This window comes from Sinohyriopsis cumingii, chromosome 8 (assembly GCF_028554795.1).
Source record: "Sinohyriopsis cumingii isolate HCF-2022 chromosome 8, ASM2855479v2, whole genome shotgun sequence".
NCBI lineage: Eukaryota > Metazoa > Mollusca > Bivalvia > Unionida > Unionidae > Sinohyriopsis > Sinohyriopsis cumingii.
Window position 1 is genome coordinate 22,111,698 of NC_142968.1, and position 18,277 is coordinate 22,129,974.

The 18,277-nt window shown below is 37.7% G+C and overlaps 1 protein-coding gene across 2 annotated transcripts in view; it reads right to left on the minus strand.

The window, feature by feature from the left end:
- LOC149793124 (disintegrin and metalloproteinase domain-containing protein 10-like) overlaps window positions 1-11,474 on the minus strand; it is a 111,303-nt gene extending 99,829 nt beyond the window's left edge. Inside the window, exon 1 of one of the 2 annotated variants that reach the window (XM_089967036.1) lies at window positions 11,097-11,474. In XM_089967036.1, coding sequence (XP_089823162.1) covers window positions 11,097-11,160 — 64 coding nt within the window. In that variant the 5' untranslated portion in view covers window positions 11,161-11,474. The remainder of the gene's footprint in view (window positions 1-11,096) is intronic. The other variant, XM_089967033.1, reaches the window with a different exon arrangement.
- Between the last annotated feature and the right edge of the window lie 6,803 nt (window positions 11,475-18,277).

Below are 18,277 nucleotides of genomic sequence, written 5' to 3' on the forward strand. Positions count from 1 at the left end.
GTTTAACGCATATATTTCAATTTTTTTGTTGCAGTTTATTTGAACCCATCCTATTCTCTCCAACAATCCCACACTGTGTGATTAAGGTGAAACCGGAGCAATCGTGTGCTGGTTACAATAGATAAGGGCCCACCCTGATATATTTAGAAAAATCATGACGCGAGATGAATACATTTAATACACTCGAAGAAAATGTTTACTTCCTTTTAACACAACAAAGGTATTAATTACAGTCACGGCTAAAACTGTCCTTATTAGAGCTACACGATAGAAATCACGATGACTCTCTCTCTCTCTCTCTCTCTGAGAGAGACTCTCATTTGCTCAACAGCTGCAAACAATAAATTGGAAATCAATTTTTCATAGCTGTTCTCCGCGTGACATCTGCAGAGTTAAGATCACATAGCGATTGATACACGACCCATGTACTACGTCAGATATATCACATGTTCACAATCTTCCGTTATTGTTGGTTTGTCCATTGAGAATCAGCCAGGCGTTAGAGTCCCTTACAGCAAAAGGCAGGTAGGTTGCATACAGCAATACAAGCAAAAGTAAGCGAGGTTCTGGGGGTGAATTTAATTCTGTTTCCAAATGACGAAAGACTGAAATCAGTTTGGATCAGTCACTGAAACCGGAGAGACATCTTGCGGGCAGTCCATTTTTGTTCGTACTTGGACCACAACTCTTAATACAAGAACCGGAGACATTACCAACTTTAAGGTAGTTGATTCCAAGACCCGGGCGCAAGAATAGAGCGGTGTCATATCATTTAAGTTATTAAAATGTGGATAAACCCAAATGAAATAAACCCATAAATCAATTATGATAAATAGGAGCTTGCATCAAGCTAAGAAGACTGGAGGTAACAAAATTATCATCATCAATGTAAAAATGGCACTGTTTTGATGTAGATATTGGCTAATAAAAGTGTTCGAGTCTCATCTTTCTTGTAACTAGAGGCAGATAGCACACACTACAGTACCATAAATGCGCAGTTATATGCCTGCCGCCTGCCATAATGTTTTTTTCTGCTCAAGTGATACTTTGATAGAACTAAGAGATTACTTGTCTGCCTTAGAGGCAAGCCTTCCATGAATTTGTTTACAGGATATGGGGTTTTATCCAGGATACTTAAAATTAGCAAGCCACCTATAATGGTTGGTAATGATTGTGGATGTAACTCAGGTATGACGGAATATATTTAGAATTGTGTGGAAACCACTCGGAACAGGTCGGTGCATCGCCATGATATGTTGGTGGGTGTATGAAAACTTCTAGATTGGATCGATAACAACGACTTTTAAGAGAGAGTGGTATCATATGTTTAGTGTTTGTTCTCATGCATTGTATTATTTCAGGACATTTGCCGCTGCCTTGTACCGCAATGACAATATCATCAAACCGCACGCATCCTTTCAACATGGGGAAGAGAATTGGGCAGTATCCGACCCAAAGGCAGATAATGCAGAACAGGCTTTTACAAAGCCAGTTAATGGCAATTGGTACTGCACAATTCACTACAGGAGCGTGGGAGGTGGTACTCTGGTTGTCAAGAAATCTCTTTAAAAAAGTATGATAATTCATATTTCTTTTCAGTTTTGCAATGAGTGTGTGAAACAATAGCCTGCAATAATAAAATTCCATACCATTCTGTCCAAAGTCTTTGATGCAACGTACGACATTATGGAGTCCGTTTGTCATAAAAAAGAACAACCAAAGACACGTGTGATTCATAAATTTAGTGGCAAGGATAACTGGATTTGATATAACACCTAGAATTGAAAATTAACTGTTTCCCTGCACATACTATTTGCAACGAATTAATTCTATTCAGTCCTGAACACCCTCGACATAGTTCCTAAAATGTACAGTCGGGAATATTTTCATATTCTCTGTTCTCATGCTTGATTTCTTTTTGGAACTTGCTGTACATCTATCTACCTATTTTACAACAACTGATAATTCATATAATAACTAAATGTGCAAATAAACGTAAACTATTTCCCTCTACGTGGCCTATTCGACACACCGTATAATCCATTTGAGAAAACCACATGGATACACAAATCTAAACATGTAATTTTCACCGCAACTAATCATGTACGTGGTTTAACATTCACAATTGGTGACAAACATGACATCCAACAGAACTGAACAAATTGTCATCATCTTAGATCTGCAATTGCTCATGTATGGTACCTCATCAGTTTTTAATTTTGTTAAAATTTGTCTTTTTCTTAATTTAAATCACCCTCTTGTTTTATAGGAAGTGTCTTCTCATTCACTAGCGGAAACGCATACCATAACTAAAAGAGTTATCACTCATACAAACAAATCCAATTTATTTAAATCAGACATATCTTTATCTAGAGATCAGGTGTGTCAGGGACTGATTAATATAAATGCAATAAACTGACAACGAACAGTGCGAAACTAGTATCTAACTAGCATGAGCGCTTTCGACTCTTGAATGAGTCTCTTTCAAACGCAAATACAAAACATAGACAAGACAAACAAATAAAACAGAAAAACTTTACATGTCTGTTTCTACAGGAATTAAACCTTTTAACTTTAATATGTTTCAGCTAGTTTATTTGAGCTTGTTGCTGATAATGGAAAATATTTTTATTGACTTAGAAATTGATGAGCCATAAAGAAAGCTGTTATTTTATGTAAATTTATGCAAGCACAAATCATATCCCGGATATTTCATTTTTATAGTAGTCTCAGGCTATTAAGCAAATTTAGAGAATTATTTAAAAGAAAATGTGTCGGCTGCAAAATATAATTTTATTTGTGCATGATTGTCTTTTTCTAGTCTTCTTCGTTTAAACAGCTTTGTTTCAATGTTCTAAGACGGCGTATCCAGGAAGATCCATTTTCTTTCCTGGTTTGGGAACTCCAGTTGGGGTTGTGAACAATTGCAATAAGTGTTATATCACTGAAAGTGTGGCCAGATTAGAAGTGTTCTGAGACCGGGCTTCTGTACAGCTTCTTTGTCATCCAATCAGATCTATGAAGGTTGATCCTTTTGTGTAGCTTTTCAGCTTCTCCGACATGCTGTAGGCTACAGATCTTACATGTGATGAGATAAATGACATTATATGCTTTGCACGTTTTGTTTGGACCATGCATGTTTAGTCTTTCTCTAGTTACTGTGCTAGAAAACGTCCTGGTCTCTATCTTATGCTGACAGGTTTTACACCTTTTATCGCCACAGGGGACATATTGACTAGGGTGGTCTTGATTAGTGATTGGCGTTAGCTTCGCCCTGACTAGGATGTCGTTGAGGATTTTTGGTCTCCGGTAGGCTACTACAGGTTTCTTAGGGATGATTAACTTTAGCGCGTCCGACGATTCCACGATGGGCCAGTGTTTCCCAATGATTTCATCTACTTTGGGGTTGTCTGGATGGTACGTCAGGATAAATGATATCCTATCGCCTTTTACTTCTTTCCATATTTTAGTAGGTCACCGCGGTTTGTTTGTTTAGCCCTTTGGATTGCCTCCGTAATCAGGTCTTTGTCGTAGCCTCGGTAAATTAAATGTTTAGGTAGCTCTTCAGACCTTTTCAGGAATGTTTCATCGTCGAAGCAAATTCTGTGTATCCTCAGTGCCTGGCTATATCGGATGTCCCTAATGTAGTGTTTTGGATGACACCTGCTTGGGAGGAGATAATGGTGTTTGTCGGTTGGTTTCGAGTAGATGTCTATATGGTGTTTTTTTTCTACCAGTCTGGTTGTTGTGTCCAGGAAGTCGTGGTTTGAGTTGGAGATTTCTGCCGTGAATTTGTTTGAGGGATGGAAGTTGTTTCTTTTGATAATAAATCATCCAGACTTTCTCTTCCATGTTGTCACTTCATTTCTTTATCATCGATAACGCGTACCCACTGGTATAGTGTAAGTTCAACCGATGCTAAAAGTTGACCCTCCAGATTTCCCATAAAAATATTACCATACGAAGGGGCCATTTTTGTACTCATTGCGGTTCCATTAATTTGGAGGTAGTTTTCTTCATAAATTCAAAGTTACTGAGTTTTATAACAAGCTCTAGGAGTTGGATTCGGAAGTGTGCGGGTGGATTGTCTACAGTTCTTGCATCCCATGCTTCTCTACACGCCAGTATCCCTTCGTTGTGCGGCATGTTAGTAGACAAAGATGTGACGTCAAAGGAAGCAAGCAATGTATCTGGCAGTAATGGTTCGCTTGCTTTGCTTTTCATGAGGTAGTCTGTTGTGTTCTGAAGATATGATGGTAATTTGTAGACACGTCATCTCATAAAATGATCCAAATATTATGATATCACTTCTGTGGGTTGTCCGTTACCGGAGGGTTTAGTTCTGCCCGGGTTTCCTTGTTTGTGGATTTTAGGTAGAAGATAAAATCTACCTGCCCTTTGGTTTTCTGGACTTAAGTAGTTTCTTGTTTGCTGGTCTATGTGCCCGATTTGGTACGCCTCGTCAATAATATTAGTGATGGTTTTTGCATATTCTAGTGTTGGATCATGGTCTAAATTTTGGTAGAACCTACCGTCACTTAGTTGTCTTCTTGCTTCGCTAATTTAGTCTTCGATATCCATAACGACCATAACGGAACCCTTATCTACAGGCTTAATTATGATGTCTGTTCTACTTTTCAGTGAGTGAAGGGCATCTGTTTCTTCCTTTGTCAAATTAGAGTATCTGTTAGTATGGTTGATGTGTCTGGAAGTGTCGTTTTCAACTGAGTTGATAAAGGCTTCTAGATTTGGAATTGAAGCTTTTGGTGGGGTCCAACTACTTTTCTTTCTAAATATGGGTTTGTCGCAGCTTATATTTTCCTCTGATTTATTTACTGGCTGCAAGGCAAAATGGGCCTTGAATCTTAAACGGCAGCTAAACTCTTCGGTGTCCTTTTTCAGCTTCCTTCTGTCATATGTCTTTGGACGAAGACAGAAACTCAAACCCTTCAACAAAAGTTTTTTTTTTTCTGCTTCCGTACGTTCTAACATTGAGATATTGACCACTGAGTTCGTAACAGTTGAATTAGTTTTTGCTATCGAGTACTTACTATTCTTTCTTTTACGGCGATTTTTCTTCTTACGTTTGTTTGAGAAGAAATTTCGTTAACTCAACTTTCTTCGCAACAGTGATTTGGTTGTAGATCATGACTTCTGAGTTTTCTTTCTCTGACTTTGCATAGTTTTGCAGAGAGTCGTTTTTTATCCTTATTTAATTTAGAGTAAAACGTTTGCAATTGTTCCTCTGTGGAAACTGAATTCAGCTGCTGTTTTAATGCTTCGATGGTAGCTGATTTGACTAGATATTGATGATTTATGTTTTCCCCAAGTATGGCTGTGAGTTTCATGGACGCATCGTGGGTTATTTTATTCCATATCTTGTTGAATCTGTTTGATCTCTTGCCAATAATTTGCGACTTGACATGAATCTGAAGACCTTTAGTGACTGTGTTTGTTTCGATGAAATGATGCAAAAGAGTGCGATGATGCTTTAGACGAAGTAAGGCATTAGTTTCACTGCGAAAAGTTTTGAGTGCTTTCTCTTTTGGCTGAGACATCGTCTCCATTCTACTAGATGAGGCAATTATCTAAATACAAGAAGGAAAAAATAGGAACGTATACACTAACACGACATAAAATACAGAACTGAAAGGATGTTAGATCACACCAAAGGTAGATCGTGCCATTCGAGGCTTATACTATAAAGAATACAAATCATATGGCAAATAAGAATCCTTTCAAGTGCACTGGATCCATCAAGGGATCACGTGTGTCAGGGATTGATTAAGATAAATGCAATAAACTGACAACGAACAGTGCGAAACTAGTATCTAACTAGCATAAGCGCTCTCGACTCTTTAATGAGTTTTATTAGACAAGACAAACAAATAAAACAAAAAAAAAAAAACGGTTACGTTTGCGAAACTTTACATGTCTGTTTCTGCAGGAATTAAACCTTTTAACTTTAATATGTTTCAACTAGTTTATTTCAGCTTGTTGCTGATACCGGAAAATATTTGTGTTGATGAACCATAAGGGCATATGTTATTTTATGTAAATTTATGTAAGCGCAAATCATATTTCTGATATTTCATTGTTATAGCAGTCATAGGTTATTATGCAAATTTAGAGAATTATTTAAAAGAAAATGTGTCGGCTGCAAAAGATAATTTTATCTGTGCATGGTTCTCTTTTTTCTAGTGGTCCAGACATTATGATGAAAAATGCGTCCCATATATGGATTCCTGCTCTGACTGCATAGATGTAGTTTGGTCATAATATATGTAAAAATGTAAACGTAACTGAACTTTTGTATATTTCACCATTGACCCTATACAGCTGTTTCAGGTATAGCAGCCAATAATGAGACTCATCTTGCTTTTTACGATCTCCATATTTGATACATTGCAAAGTTTCCCAAAATTCCTCCCAGAGATTTTTAGGAGGAAATGCAACGGAAAGATGGATAGATGAATCGAGTGTAATAATATCCCCAAAATATCCCCAATGATTTTGTTTTTGAAAAAGCTCGGGTTCAATCTAGACTTAAATTTCCACATGAAAGGCACACACAAAGTTGGTGATGACCCACACAGATAAAAATGACATGGGAGTATCAAACTAATTAGCACAACTTTCGCATAATGTTCTTGGCTATGAATTCAGTGCTTTACCTGATTTGTGCATTATATATGAGGGTCTAACACATTCGGTTTGAGGAGCCCACTGACTCCCAGAAATTGACATCGACAACAGCCTGGTACTTAATTCAAGCAGCCGAGGTAACCTGACTTGTAATCCCCATGCTGTTTAACGAAATACTGAATTCAGGTAGCCCATATACCATGGCTTGTTACCCCCATGATGTTTAGAGAAATATCGAATTCAGGCAGCCCAGTTATCATGACTTGTTACCTCCAAATGTTTAAAGAATTATTGAAATCAGGTAGTCCAGGTATCATGTATTGTTATCCCAATGCTGTGTAAACAAATATCATGTTATCCGTCTGCCCGTCCTTTTATCCATCCGTTTATCCATTATCTTTTTTTTTTCTCTCGGGACGGTAGTAATTTTATTTACATGTCAATTTTAGTGCAATTTTGTATATATGACATTTTGCTGACTCCGATGGATCCGAGGGAAGAGACAAAAATCATTGTTAGTATTAGCGATGAGTCAATCGTAAATTGTTAGATAATCGGGAAGTAGGGGAACGTACGTGTTTAAATAATGAAAGAATGACTTAAATAATAAGAAACATGTATTCAATAACTGCATCTAATGCCTAATTTCCTTAAGAAAATGATGACACTCATTTGCCGCGAAGCACATATGGCAAACCAAATTAGTCTTGGTACCTTGTGTCTTTGATCAATCTTTTGAGCAGGTTTGTTAAGCGTTTTTTTCCGCATACAAATGTCTTAGGCTTATTCACAGTAACTATTACAAATATAATTAATACACAAATGCAGCATTTATAGCATTTGTGTAGTTGTCAAGTACAAATTACTTTTTTAGGTCTAGGTCTTTTCTATTTTGTTTAAGATATATCTACGACAGGGTATTGACTGCGATAGGCGGATCTTGTGGTGTCTCCAATATGATTTTAATTGAGAAAGTACGTCATTCTTTCCAAATTTGTATAAATTAGACGTGAAGAACAACGATTTATAAATTAAACAAAATAATATAAACATAAATATCCACTGGAATCATTATCCACCTTAAGAAATATACCCGTGTACAAATCTAGATTCAAATATAATGAAGTAACTTGAGGAATATATAATCGTAAGAAAACATGCACACCCAAACCATTAGCACCAGAGACACGTGCCGTTGCCGCGTCACTGTAAGAGAAATGAAGTGGAGTTAAATCATTTCTTGTTAAGTATCTGAATAGAGCCAACATTGTGTGATCCTGTGATAATTACATGTCTGCCTTTATCTTGAGATCTGATTCACCAAGACGTTTAAAAACTGCTACAACAGTTTAGAATTAATCACGATTACAATGGTGATAACATGTATTGTGGCCTGATATCATCTTAAAAAAAGGATAAAGAAAGGATGTGTGTGGCTTTAATCCAGATTAAAATTAAAATAATTTTTTTTACATGTAGCATTCAAACTTACATTGATTCTGTGCTAAAAGTTCTCTGTATGTGTCCAGCGTTGTAGAATCTCAGGCTTAGTGTTGTACGGCACAGCAGTACATAAAGGTTATTAGTACTGAGGTAATTGGAGTGTAATATATATCAATGGACACACAAAGTAGCCATCCCGGGCTGTTCCCATGATTGGATTAGAGCCTGTACGATTTCAGTCGCGACAAGTGAGCCACCACGGTTGAACACATAACAGCGTGGAAATGTCTATACATCATCATAACTGAATAAAGAGAAGCTGGTAGTAGTCGCAACTAGTGTATTTCATTTGATCTTGAGCTTCGTTCTAGGTGGTCAGTGAGTGATTAGAGGCTGTCTGCACCTATATTTTACCTTGAGCATCAACAAAGATCCATAGAGAACGAAGGAACACAAGGGTACACAGGAATCCCATAGAAACGATTCACTGATAGACAAACAACCCTAGGATCTTAGGAAGGCTGCAAGGGTACACAATAATCCTATACAAACGATTCACTGATAGACAAACAACCCTAGGATCTTAGAAAGACTGCAAGGGTACACAGGAATCCCATAGAAACGATTCACTGATAGACAAACAACCCTAGGATCTTAGGAAGACTGCAAGGGTATACAAGAATCCCATACAAACGATTCACTGATGGACAAACAACCCTAGGATCTTAGGACGACTCCAAGGGTACACAGGAATCCCATAGAAACGATTCACTGATAGACAAACAACCCTAGGATCTTAGGAAGACTACAAGGATACAGAGGAAACCCATAGAAACCACTCACTGATAGACAAGCAACCTTAGAGATCTTAGGACTCTAAGGGTACATAGGAAACCCAAAGAAACAGTGATAGACAAACAACCCTAGGATCTTAGGAAGAATCCAAGGGTGCATAGGAAACCCATAGAAACCACTCATTGATAGACAAGCAACCTTAGAGATCTTAGCAAGACTCCAAGGGTACATAGGAAACCCATAGAAACCACTCACTGATAGACAAGCAGCCTTAGAGATCTTAGCAAGACTCCAAGGGTAAATAGGAAACCCATAGAAACCAGTCACTGATAGACAAGCAACCTTAGAGATCTTAGCAAGACTCCAAGGGTACATAGGAAACCCATAGAAACCATTCATTGATAGACAAGCAACCTTAGAGATCTTAGCAAGATTCCAAGTGTACATAGGAAATCCATAGAAACCACTCACTGATAGACAAGCAACCTTAGAGATCTTAGCAAGACTCCAAGGGTACATAGGAAACCCATAGAAACCACTCATTGATAGACAAGCAACCTTAGAGATCTTAGCAAGATTCCAAGTGTACACAGGAAACCCATAGAAACCACTCATTGATAGACAAGCAACCTTAGAGATCTTAGAAAGATTCCAAGTGTACATAGGAAATCCATAGAAACCACTCATTGATAGACAAGCAACGTTAGAGATCTTAACAAGACTCCAAGGGTACACAGGAAACCCACAGAAACCACTCAGTGATAGACAAACAGCCCTAGAGATCTTAAGTACACTTCAACGGGTCTACAGGAATCCATAGAAATCATTCAGTGACAGACATACTGTAATATAAAATGTGGAAATTATGTTTATGTATATATGACTATGGGCAAGCATATGTATAGCAAACAACTTCAAGTACCTTGACGTGTTTGTGAAGCAAACAGAAGTGCATTCATCTTGTTCGAAACAAGGACACATTCTAACTCTTAAAATCTGCTCATCTGAAAATAATTCTGTTTTTCTTTTACAATCTCGCCATCTTACGTCTCTTGCACGCAGAAGACTTTTGGTCTTTGGACAGTTTCTGTATATCAGCAAATCGAAATAGCTGGCTCTAAGATGTTCTACATGAAAAATCACGAATGTAATGTACTAAATTGTTTAGAAAATACAAATGATCCAGTAACTAGAAAATAATGTCTTCTATATTAGTTATTTGAAAACTTTAATCTTCAGATGACGAAACTAATCATAAAACATTTCCTTAATATGCTTTACTCTTTTTTCATTAAGCAAATACAAATTTGTTGGAAACTAATTTATGTATTTAAATATTTATACTTGTGATCACGTTTGTCCACAAAGTCTATTTATTTACTTATTATTTTTTATAGCAGTCTTTCCTGTGGCATAATTACCTTTCTTATTCTACTTGTCGATATATTAGGCGTGACTCTAGTTTTGTATTATCTAAGACCGTTCAAACTCTTCCTGGTTTCTTTCCTTAGCATTAACAAAATAGATAAAGATAGAGATGACACAATGAAAGAGACCTCTTCTTTGAAATGATAACTGCTTAGTTCCCGCTTATAAAGAAAATGTAAATTATACACACCTCTACTGTATATAAAGATCCCATATTAAATAGAGTAATACGTAGATGCCGTGTATATAGAACACAACAAAATATGTCAATAGCTGCCGATTATACAGCCATTGTCTTTGTAGATTAGATCTAAGTACATGAATCAGATACGTTCTTCTAGCTTTACATGTTGATTTCCGACTTGGGCGTACATGCCAAAGTTGTAATCGGGGCACAGGGTGGCCGAGTGGTCTAAGGTGCTAGCCTTTACAGATCTCTGACATCTCACCTCTCTCAGCGTGGGCTCAAGTCCCGGGGTCGGTCAATGTAGGTATCTGAGAAAGTTTTCCAGTAACTTGTAGTGGGTAGGTGATTTTTCCTCCACCAAATGAAATGATCGCTGAATACTATCATGTGCTGAAAAATGGAGTTAAAACCATAACAAACAACCAGCCAAAGCTTTAATTTGATTACTGATGTGATCTATAAGTGGAATCGATTTATCCTCAAGACTCGATTGTTTACTCGAAACATGACAGAATCACCTGCCCATGAAGCATACATGTTTATACTACCCAGAATGATTATGTGCTATATACAATGGTTCGGGCTTTGTAATACTTACCGTACTGCTCCATCAAGAATGTACAGAAGATAAAATATTGACATATCACAGAAAAGTGTGTCATCTTGGTAAATATTCCGCCAGTACACTCCAGTCAATCAATTTTAACTGTCTTTGCGATCTATTTTATGTTACATTCAACAATTGTCAGCGTTTTAGTAGGCATTATTTCTTCGTCTGATTCTCTAAATCAAAGCACACGGTTTTGACTGGTTCTCAACAGCTGAAGCATAAAATAAGAGATTTATCGACCATTCCATTCAAGGGAAAATAATTAGGTATATCTTCCGGGGTTCATTTGATTTTAGCAGACGCTCAGTTTCAAATAACTGTTGACCATGATGTTAGCACTGAATGACAAGATCATATCTGGCTGCATTTTAATACCTGCATATACTGACATGCAAATACATCATTTAAAAATTTATAACCTGCCCATTTCTTGCCGGCACATATGTATTTCGTATCTGTCTCATGAATAATGTATAAAAATAGACATGGTTATATGGGTAAACCAACAGAGCGTAATGAGTAAAGCTCCGCCCAAGAAGATTTATAACTCGAGGTCAATATATGTAACTATATAGCTAGTCGAAGTAAATAATACACCATGCTCTCATGTCAAAGGTATTCTTTACAGTCACAATTAACACTGTCACATTTACCTATCGTATGCGCACACAACTGACGACTAATCTCCCTCTCTCTCTCTCTCTCTCATAATTTTGAAATCGTCTACCTGAATTTTAAATTGAAAATTCTGTAATAGCAACTTAGGATTTGTTTGCTGAGCACAACTCTGTTGTGTGAATTTCTATCTTCCTGAATGAGCGAGGTCTTACTTGAATAGCCTTTCGTGCAGAAACTGTTTCTTCTTCTTTTCTTCTCTCTTCATGTCAGACTCGGATAGAAACACTTTTCACTCAAGTTTACAATTTTGTAAAGAATATCGTTGTCACCTATGCATTTTTTTTATATAAATATTTCAGAAAACTGAATTTACAAATCTCAATGCATGCGAAATAGTATGATAATTCTGGCATGTATATATATATATATATATATATATCAAATCGTTAGGGACAGGCTTTGGTTTCTTCAACAGAGGTTTTACAATGGCAGTTTTGAAGCAAAAAAACATGGGAATACTCCGGTTGAGATAAAATTATTAATAACATAAATATGTGAAGGCAATATTGAATCTAAGAACTCAGTTAGCAGTGATGCAGGAATCGGGTCAAGTCAATATGACTTTGGAGCACTCTTTCTAGGATTGTACATAAGAAATCGGGTGAGACAAGTTAAGGATAAACTGAAATTGTGCCGTCGGTTGATCTCTAATGTTTTGAACTTTATCACGGAAGAGATTTGATAAACATACTTTAATCTTTCACTGCAGACAGTAATAACATGTACACAAGTTTGTAGATACTCACACGGATGAAACTTAAAACCTTTAGCCTAAGCCAGGTAAGATAAATGTTATGCCACACCTGGTTCGCATTGAGGGTATAACCAGAATGTAAAAGTTATAATGTATCTCTATAGAATAATTACTGGAGTAGAAACAATCAATCGGTGTTTTGCTACATATACAGATATTATCTTACAAGTAAAAGACACAAAATGGGTATTTAGTCCTAAACAATTTGAACTATAACTTTTTCATAGAGCTCAATTTAATTTTCGAAACTTAGACAAACTTTTAAAAATTTATTTAGGAGAGGTAACTACACACACACACACCTATACACACACACACACACACACACACACACACACACACATATATATATATATATATATATATATATATATATATATATATATATATATATATATATATATATATATATATATCACATACTTTAAAAATAACATGGCTTTTAAAATGTTGGTGTAAAGCAATTTGATATACCATTACTATTGGTATATCAAAATGTGATCCACCCACTGCGTAATAACACGCATACATCAACAGTCTTGGAACTTTGTGCTGTTGGGTCTATTCTTATAGATCAATGATGAATTTCAACTCGTTAATTATTAGGCGGGTATGAAAATAACTATAAAAAGTAATAATAATCTCCGTTTTGTAAATGACTTTAACATGGTACACAATTTAATCTCAATCCCTTCTTTTTCCATTTTCCCCTCTCCTCTCATGTACTAGGGACAAACTTTGCAGAAATCTGGGGTGAGAGAGATAATGAGATTTAGTTGGATAAAAAAAAAACTTGAAACTGAAACTGCACCAAGTAACTACAATATCGTTCTTCAAAATGGTATGTTTACACTTCCATTGAGACCTATTTATATAATCAATGATACAAAGTTGCAATGCCGGTCGACACAGTATGGTGAATGTCTTGGTTACGGGGAACACCTATGTAAAGTATTAAAGGCTTTGTTGATGTTGTTGTTGTTTCTTAAACCTATTATAAGGTTCTAAAAATTTATTATTATTAATCAAATATGAAACTATCCAAAGGCCGCCTCTCTCTCTCTCTCTCTCTCTCTCTCTCTCGTATCAAGATAAGGACGAAAATCCATGAAAAGACTAGATTAGAGGATTTTCGCTTATTTAATACCACAACGTCTTTGGACCTATGAATGAAGCAGCAGGGGGGGGGGGGCGAATCGGACATTTTGTCCAATCGTCATTTGGCTTAATTAATACTTTCTGCACTCAGCGGATCCGGTGTCGTCAGCGCCCGGTAAAAAAAAAACGACGTCGTCGTCGGGGGGGTCGTCCAATCGTCATTTGGTTTAATTAATACTTTCTGCGCGCCGATCCCAGCGTCGTCAGCGTCCGGTAAAAAAGCGCGACGACCGCGTCGATGTCTTCGCCCCCCCCGCTGCTAAGGGGCTATTTACAATGATCTTACAAACAGAGTGATCACTAACTCCTACTCTTGTAGATCAATTAGGTTATTTGACTGATCGGTAAGTCTAAAATTAATTCTCGTTAAAAACCGATTATGGCATCGCATATAGACCGGATTAATCGGGCTCTCAACGATTAAGAATCCGGGAGGGGCTGTTGGTGAAAATGAATAAAGGATATACCCCTGTTGAGCTTGATTTGATTGCTTGGTATCTACCTGGTAACTCCCTTTGATAACATCACATACTAGATTGATTGCTATCACCGATGCGATATTTACGTTGTATGGAGCAATATGCCTACCACCATCTCCGTTATCGTGTCTGAGGATAGTTGATGGACCGAAAAAATCATTAAGAGACTTTCTTAGTTCTGGCGCGTTGTATCCTGGAAACTTGAAATCGGGTAAATCGGCTTCTGTGATATTATACTCGGTTAGGAATTCTTGTTTATCATCATTGCTGCTATTGGATATTATTTTAACGATTTGTTCATTGATATATTCCATGTCTGATATAAGTTGATTTAACACCTCAACGTGTTTTTGTGCTTTTGTTTTCCGTAGTTGTTCTAGTTGCAATCGGTAATTACGATTAATCTCGATAAAAGCACTATCGATATCATTTAAATTAACTGTGAACACGACGGACGATTCAGGAGTTTTCTCATACTGAAAATACCATTGCATGGTATTCCTGTCTTGAAATATAAACCTGCCGGGTAATAACGCGTTTTTCATAATAGACAACTTATTTCGATACCTGTGATCAATTTCATGATACGATTGCGCATTCGTGTGAAATTCCCGCGGACTTTCATGAGGTGGATTCTCAGGCCAACCTAGTATGGTTCTTATTGAACTGTTATAAATATCAACCATATACCCCGGTGTGTTTATTTCAATCGTCGACGATAACGTCGGTTCATGAACCGTAATAGCGATTTTTGATTCTTTTCCTGTGATCGATTTTATTCTGCGTTGAAATTCTTTATTGATTTGTTCTACTTGGTATGACCCAGTTGGTATTGTAACCTCCTTCCAGTCTGGGGTCCCATTGGGTTTATTTGTCCATGCAAAAACCAGCGAGTTATTAGGTTGTTGTCCGTTAAATGCATCCGCTCGGATATTAGGCCAACTGTGATATACTCGCAATTTTGCCAGCGCTATTTCCTTCACTGGAATCGGAGAAGGGAAGTTTACACTGAATTCTGGCTTCGTTGATGTTATCGATATCATACTTGTTTGTACCGGAGTGGTGTTCTCCGCGATCCGTTGAAGTAATTGAAACCCTTCGGGGTTCAGCGACATTATTATTATTCGCTGTTTCTAGTGTTTAATTTCAACACCGAATATTAACAACCTGCTTGTTTTCAGGAGAATGTTTTGAGCCCATTGAAGTGGTTTCAGCGACGTGGTTTCCAGCTTCCAGTTGAAAATCCTCGATTTTTGACATCGCGGAGTCATACAACTGGACCATCGTGGAGAATTCAACATCGGATATAAACGAATTATCTATCGCCAACGAGATCAACCCGGATAATTTCGAGTACGCGTCGGATACTATTTGATGTTTTACTGTATACTCGTTGAGTTTTTTCTGAGAACACGATGATATCTTTCTAGTGATTGCGTTGGCGACTCCAGCAATTGTTGTCGCCGCGGAGATAGCGATTGGAACAGCGATTGGGGCCATCATGGTCACCGTGGATAAAATAACACCGGTACCGGCTACTATACCTGACACCGAGTACACGACCGCGTCGATGGCGGTTATTTTTCGACGGTATTTTTTTATTTTTACACGGTATTGTTCGGAAAGCGTTTTCAAATTCGCGGAGAATTCTTTTACGGTATTGAATCGATATTGATGTGACGTCGGTGATACCTCTGATTCAATTACCTTGGTGGTCATTTTTATTTTAAAAGAGCTAGTGTTTTTAATTACTTAGATCCGCTACAAATTCCACATACCATGTAATGTTTGCCCTGGTTAAATTTCTATCAACGGCATAAATTGTAAACGGTTCAGTTGCGTCCTTGTCTATAATTGTTGATATTGTATTGTTAAACCCGGATGAACTCGACGATAATATATTAAACTGCATCGTTGAAACCAGTGTCAATCGATAAATGCCCTTAACAGTTGCGGTAATATTTACTATATTCTGTGTAGGAGTCCAAGTGAATGATCCATGCCGAATCGTGTATACTGTGTTGATGGTGTTCTCATGAGGGATTTTTATTTTTGTCATTTCCGGTATTCTGTCTTTGATATCTGTAACATCAGCTCTGATTGTTCCTATTTCCTGTGTATGCGCGTCTATATTCCCCTTAATCGCTGCAACATTAGTTTTGATTGTTTCTATTTCCTGTGTATTCTCGGTCATACTTTTTTTGTTCGCTGCAACATCAAGTTTGATTGTTCCTATTTCATATGTATGCACATCTATACCTTTTTTGTTCGCTGCAACATCAGTTTTGATTATTCCTATTCCCCGCCAATACGCGTCTATATTTTTTTTGTTCGCTTCAATATCAGTTTTGATTGTTCCTATTTCCTGTGTATGCGCGTCTACACTCCTTTTGTTCGCTTCAATATCAGTTTTGATTATTTCTATGTCCTGTGTATGCGCGTTTACATTATTTATGATCGTTGTAACATCAGTTTTGATTGTTTCTATTCTTCGTCCATGCGCGTCTGCATTATTTATGATCGTTGCAACATTAGCGCCGATTATTTCTATTTCCCGTTCATGCACGTCTACACTCCTTTTGTTCGTTGCAACATCAGTTTTGATTGTTCTTATTTCCTGTCCATACGCAGTGATATCATTTATAGTTATTGTAATTTCATCCGGTTTGACATTTTTTCTACCAAAGAATTTATCAACGGCGTCATCAACCCTGTTAACATTTTTTCGTAACGAGGTAAATTGGCCCGACAGCGTTGTAAACTCCAAAATACTATTTTTTATCCCTACAAGATTTGGTTCGGTCACCGTCGGGGTCCCAAAAAAACTAGCAGTAGTGAGTGTTGTATACCGGTGACAGACTTTTGTATCCCCTCGAACTGATTTGCTTGCGCGTTAAATTTATCATAGAAATTTTTTAACGAATTCGACATGGATATATAATTGTCGCCCAGTGTATTTATTTTTCCATTTATCGTCAAGATGGATTCACCTGATTTAAGTCGTCCGTCGCTGGTATACAACGCGATAGTGTTCTCGGCGGCATTACGCTGTCGTATTAAAACGTCATCCAGCGACACATTACTGGATTTCAATTTACCCTGGCGGTCTTGAAATACAACTATTTCGCCCGGGTCAACACTGGTTAGATTTAACGTATCAGCGATTTCATCCTCGATTAGTTTTTTTATGTCATCGGTGGCGAGCGTTTCCGTGGATTCTTTCAGCGCCGAAACCGGTCGTCCCCAGATATCAATCATTATTATTGTAAAAAAACTGTTTTTAATTAACCCGCCGGGCCTCTACGACCCCACTAGTGTATTCGTTTACAACCACATGAGGTGGTTTCCGCGATGATGAAATCGCCGCGAGTACGTTCAATACCTCACGGCCGCATATCGGTGGGTCACTTAATTGTTGTGTTGGCAGCGTGGAATAAAAAACCGGGGCTGAACACGCCCGGATATACCGCATGAACTCGTTCGGCGGGGCTAACCCGTATGAATCAAAATAGACGATCGCACGCGGATCAATTGCATATGCAACCCAATGAGTTCCCGCTCCGGAGGATTTATCGAGGTTAATTATACCGGTTTCAATATTCCTTGGTTTTGTCGGTAATTGATCCCTCATAAAAACACCTCTGAAGTTTTTTATCGCTAACGCGTTTGCGGCATCTATTAAATCAAAATTAGACATAGGAGTCATTGACTCTTGCATTAATAAACGGTTCCCGGTAGTCTTAGACCCTTCCCCGAGTACCATGAATACGGGGTTCCCGGTAGTCTTAGACCCTTTCCGGCTACGGGTCTTCCTCGTTTCTTTTTTTTATAGCCTTTCCCGGTTGCCTTCTTCAATGCCATTCCCGCCGCGGTACCAACGGCTCCTAACGCCGCCGCCTTCGCCACTGCTGGGGCCGCCGCAGCAATCAACGCTGGAATCGCAGCTAACAGCGGAAATATCCCACCGGTCTTTTCCATGTTTTTAATCGCTGCGGCCGAAAAATCTATTTGAACACCCTTTTTATTCTTCATCGCATCATTGAAATGTTTTATTTGACGCGCCGTCAACGATATCTTATGATTACCACCTGCCATCTGTG